This window comes from Saccostrea cucullata, unplaced genomic scaffold (assembly GCF_032062105.1).
Source record: "Saccostrea cucullata isolate Sc308-1 unplaced genomic scaffold, CSIRO_AGI_Scuc_v1 ctg21977, whole genome shotgun sequence".
Classification (NCBI taxonomy): Eukaryota; Metazoa; Mollusca; class Bivalvia; order Ostreida; family Ostreidae; genus Saccostrea; species Saccostrea cuccullata.
Window position 1 is genome coordinate 93 of NW_026932123.1, and position 5,061 is coordinate 5,153.

General features: G+C 32.3%; 1 protein-coding gene across 1 annotated transcript; it reads right to left on the minus strand.

The window, feature by feature from the left end:
* Positions 1 to 2,589: 2,589 nt before the first annotated feature.
* Positions 2,590 to 3,532, minus strand: LOC134234490 (uncharacterized; the record flags this gene model as incomplete). Its single annotated transcript, XM_062716568.1, has 1 exon — positions 2,590 to 3,532. A coding segment is annotated over one exon (943 nt), but the record flags the coding sequence as incomplete, so codon positions are not given.
* Between the last annotated feature and the right edge of the window lie 1,529 nt (positions 3,533 to 5,061).

Below are 5,061 nucleotides of genomic sequence, written 5' to 3' on the forward strand. Positions count from 1 at the left end.
AAACGTTTGAGTTTATTCGCAATATTATAGCACTTAAACGCAAAATATCGCAGCTAGGATAAGGCTGTCCGTAAAATATTAAACTGTTCAAACTGTACTAACTTCTCTGAACTACCTAGATATGACGTCATAATAGAATATGACGTCAAGCCACTGCATACTTGAGCTGACATGACGGGGAAAAGTGTCTAAATTATTACACGGCATGTAGATTTATTATGGGGATTTGTGTTTAATTCAAGAGTAAGTTTTGTTTTTATAACCTTGTGTGTGCTGTAAAAATGTTTAACATTTGATATTCAAATATGCATTCCTTTTGCTTGTCCGATATGCATATATTCAAGCAATAGCAAAAATTTCTGTTTGAAACGCTCCCCTTACAATTCCGTACACAAAGTTAGAATTTATGAATCATGTTTTTATTTGGACTGGCACAAGTGAAAGACAAGGATAAATTGAAGATATTTTGCGTGAATCTAAAAGAGTAGTATGTCTTCTAACTGAATTTTGCTGGGGGATCGTTTGCATTTTATCCGTTTTTGTATAAATCGCGATAAAGAGTGGAAAATACACCTTCTTACGTTGGTAATTTTAATTTTGCGTAAAATATTTTCTTCAGAAGGAAAAATTAAACCTGCCCCCAGCACTTTTTAAGCACCATGGATCACGATGAATTGATCTATGTAACAAACTTTGCACAATATTTGTGTTATGCACTTGTGCCGATGCGATTTTTGTGCAACATTTAAACATATCAAAAATGTCCGTCACGTGATCAACACAGTCATCTGAGTGATCTGACATCACAGAAATGCTTTATTATAATACCTGATTAAACTGTTGTCTCAAGTTGACTGCAATTTTAAACAAGGATAACATATTGAAATTAAAATCTAGCTCAAATTAAAATGTATATTTTAAGACATTTTAAGCCTTCGGACAGCCTTACCATGACTGCGATTAACCCAATAATCCCCTCTAAGCACTTTTTGGCACTTAAACACAAAGCTATAGTGCTGTAGTTTGAAATCAGACATCGTTTAGCAAAAGATTATAATAAATAGTATGGTCCGATTCCCTAAAGAAGAAGTTTGGTTCCGTGTCTTTTTGCAAAATGGTACAGTTATTGAGAATTGTACTTAAACAATGGCATCCTAACAACCACAGTTTCTTCAACCTATTAGAACTCAACACTTTAAACGATGCTTTTATTCAATTACTTATGCATCACAGAAAATTAAGAACGTTTCAGTGGTATTAATAGAAAAAATCAATTTGGTAGTACGCATCGATCAATCTTTTACCATTTGATTAATATTTGATTTTATATTATTCCATTTCTATGCTCCCGGGTTATTTTGTTAACTGTATGTGATTAAAGAAAAGGTTATAAATACATATACGAGGGTTCGTGGAATTTCTTCATATTTTATTTATTATTCAGTGGAATTAGTTGAAAATTACAAAAGAAAATATAGACACTTGATGAATATTTTAAATTAAAAAAACCTTTTAAATATCTTCGATAGTACCTTTATGGCAGTTGCCATAGAAACGGTTGTTTGGAAATGCCGGGGAGACATTAACGCGTTTATCATCATTTACATTTTTAATTCGTAAAATAAGAATTAAACCGCCATATGTGGAATATAAAACGAAAATTATGTCATTATTACGATTGCTTGATCTTTTATGAACCTTTGTGTGAGAGTTTTACTGATTTTACTGGATATCTAGTATATAAGTTGATGATTTATTACTCATCTTTAAGTTGTTAGATAACGTCAAATTTCGGTCAAGTCACACGTTTTGTGAAAATCCCGGGATCACTCATCTTAAACGCGTATATTATTGACATAGGCTTGGAAAAAATGCATTTAGTTACTGGTTTTCCGGTGGCATAAGAAATTTAAGACGAACAGAACTTCCATGGACGTTGATAAAAGGTGTGGTCGCTCTTTAGAGGTCCTGTTTAAGTACGTATCCCCCTAGACAATTTAAAAACGTTAATGGACGTTGTCGGTTGCCGTACTGTTCTTGACATTGCTACTGAAACTGGAACATCATATGGAAAGATGGGTAGTATTTTTGAAATATAAGTGAAAAATGAAGATAAGTTGGCGCGAGATGATACTCAGGCTTTTTTGAGAGAGAAAAATGGGGAAAAGGCAGCATTTTGTAGAATTACGTATTATAATTGGACATTTGGACGAGATGCTTCTATAATGTGACGTGAAATATTTAACTTGACGTTACGTCGAAGTCTCCCCCGGGTTTCCCAACTATCCATTTTCAGAAAGTTCGTGTGACCTTATTCGTAATTGGAAGTAGTGAAATTTTCCAATATTGTTGTATTATGACTCTAAATTATGAATATGCCTGTTGATTGATTTCATCAAATCACGATAAAATTTTAGAGAGAAATTCCACGAACTTTTGGATCAACCCTCGTATTATAAGTAGCTCCCTATTTATTATATGTTTTGAACCATACACGACAAGTTCAACTTTAATGAAAAACGATTTAAGTAGTAAGTTCTCGTATTTCCACCGAAACACGTAAACTCTTAAGTACAAGGAAACACTTACGCGGCACGTCATTAGTCTTTTCACTAGGTTTACCCTGTGCAGGACTTTGTGTTGCATTGTGGGATGCTGTCGAACCTGAACTGTCTGAGGAAGCTGTTGATTGATTTCCAACTGTTGATGTTGAGGATTGGCTCATTTCAACTGTTGTCGACGAGTGGCTTGTTGTTTCTATTGGTGTATTTGTTATTGTTGTTGTTGTTGTTGTAAAAGATGATGTCTGAGATGTAACTGATGGTGACGAACTACTTTGATGTTCTGTTGTACTTTTAGTTGTTGTTGATGATTGACTTGTTGTCTCTGTTGGCTTTGTTGTTGTTGTTGTTGATGATGATGATTTCTGGTTTGTAACTGATGGCGATGAACTTGGCTGACTTTTTGTTGTAGATGTAGTGGTAGAAGTTGATGACTGCACTGATGTTGTAGATTCAGTAGTAAAAGTTGGAGTTGAGGTGGTAGTACTAGTTTGAGTCACTGTCTTCGTAGATGACTGGCTTGTGTCTAGGGGTTTGGATTCTGATGTTGTTGATTGTGTTGTTGTAGTATATGGCACAGTGCTGTCCTTTGTAGATGAAATTGTTGTTTTGGTTTGCGTTGATGCACGTGTTGATGATTCTGTTACGTGGGGAGTTGATTCAGTATGTTTAGGGCTTGTTCCTTGTCCTATGGTTGTTGAATCGAAAGTTGATGTCGGTGAAGTTTTGGTTTCTTTTGTTGTTCCACTCTCTTTAGTTTCAGTGGTAGATACATTTTTGGGAGTTGATTGTGTTAAGGATGTAGAGGTTGTCTGTGAAGATGTTGTTACAGTGGATGTTGATAAAAATGACACTGAATTGATTGAAGGTGAAGTTGAAGTTGTTAGATCAGTTGGAGAGTTTGATGATGATTTTGTTGTAAATGGCTTTATGGTCTCGTTTTGTTTTAAACAATATTTTCTTCGTGTGTTCTAAAGTCCCATTCATTTATAAATTAGGATTGTCCAAATAGTTTATTGTTTGATTCTGCAGGAGGCATACTTGAGGTTAGATATGATCATTTTGGTATTGTCTTAAATTTAGAATCTGACTAATAGTACAATTGTGACATGAAATGAATATATGTTTACATCTAGTAATTAAGATATCCAAATATGAAACACTCTAGATCTGTTTTATTTTAAAATCAAGCTCACTGGGATATATTCTGCTGATATATGAATAAATATGATTTTTAATTGTTTAAAAAATCGTCGAAATATGAATCGATTATTAAGACGTTTTTAAATACATATATATAGTTTGTGTGAAAGGGGTCTTAAAAATATATTCTGATTAACAGTAGTCTTCTTTATGAGGGTTGTCCGCGAACATTTTGAATAAGTTTTGTTTCGTGTATATTACAAAGTTGAACTTGAAATTCACCATTATCAGTATTTATTAACAAATATACAGAATTTCAATAAATAAATATTCAATAGATATTTAAATTAATTAATTCAAAGCATAAATAAAAACCTCACTATAGTTTCCGTTCTTTGCCCAAATGAGACAATTGACAAAATCTATCAATATTGTTTTGTAGGGACTGCGTCTCCTATACTCAATATAAAATAATTTTGCGATTAAATGCAATAATTATTATTGCGTTTATTTGCAATACTTTTTACGTTTCAGATCAATATATTTCAATTAAACACAATACTTTTGCCTTTAATCGCATAAAAACATTGCGTTTAATCGAAATAGTATTGTGTTTAATTGCAATATTTTTTTTTGCATTTAAACGCAATAATTTTTTTTAATTTAAACTCATTAATTTTTGTTTTGAAAAACAATCATTTCGGTTAATCTTTGAAGAGTACAGTGGACCCATGCATACTGATAATTTTTTTCTTTTTTTCTTTTATGGTTTAAATTGGCGTTTATTTAAAGAGTGAAAAAATGTGTCGGTTTTAAAAACAGAAGCAACCGGAAAAAACATAGCTTTATCATATTAAGATATCCATATTCTTGTTAAAGTTTTGGTCAGTGCTTACAAAAAGAAATTACATTTTTTTTATCGTTGTATTTTTTCTACTCATTAACTTTAAAACTATGCAAATACTTTTTTTTCATTCAAAATAAAAGACTAAAGAAGAAAGAATATCACCCCTCATTGCGGTCACAAAGTTTAAGACCACGTAGAAAGGGGTTAAGAAAACAACTGGAGAAATGTTTAGACTTATGTACATGTATTTGTACGTATTATGTATATGTATTTACAACCTTTCCTTTGATCACATACAGTTAACACGAGAACCCGGGAGCATAGGAATGAAATCATATAAAATCAAATATTAACCAAATGGTAACAGATTGATCAATGCGTACTACCAAATTGATTTGTCTATTAATACCACTGAAACGTTCTTATTAATTAGCTTTGATACGTAAGTGAAACGTAAATGGTTGTTGTTTAGTTTCGTGTAAACGTTAGACCTACGTTTTTATATAAATT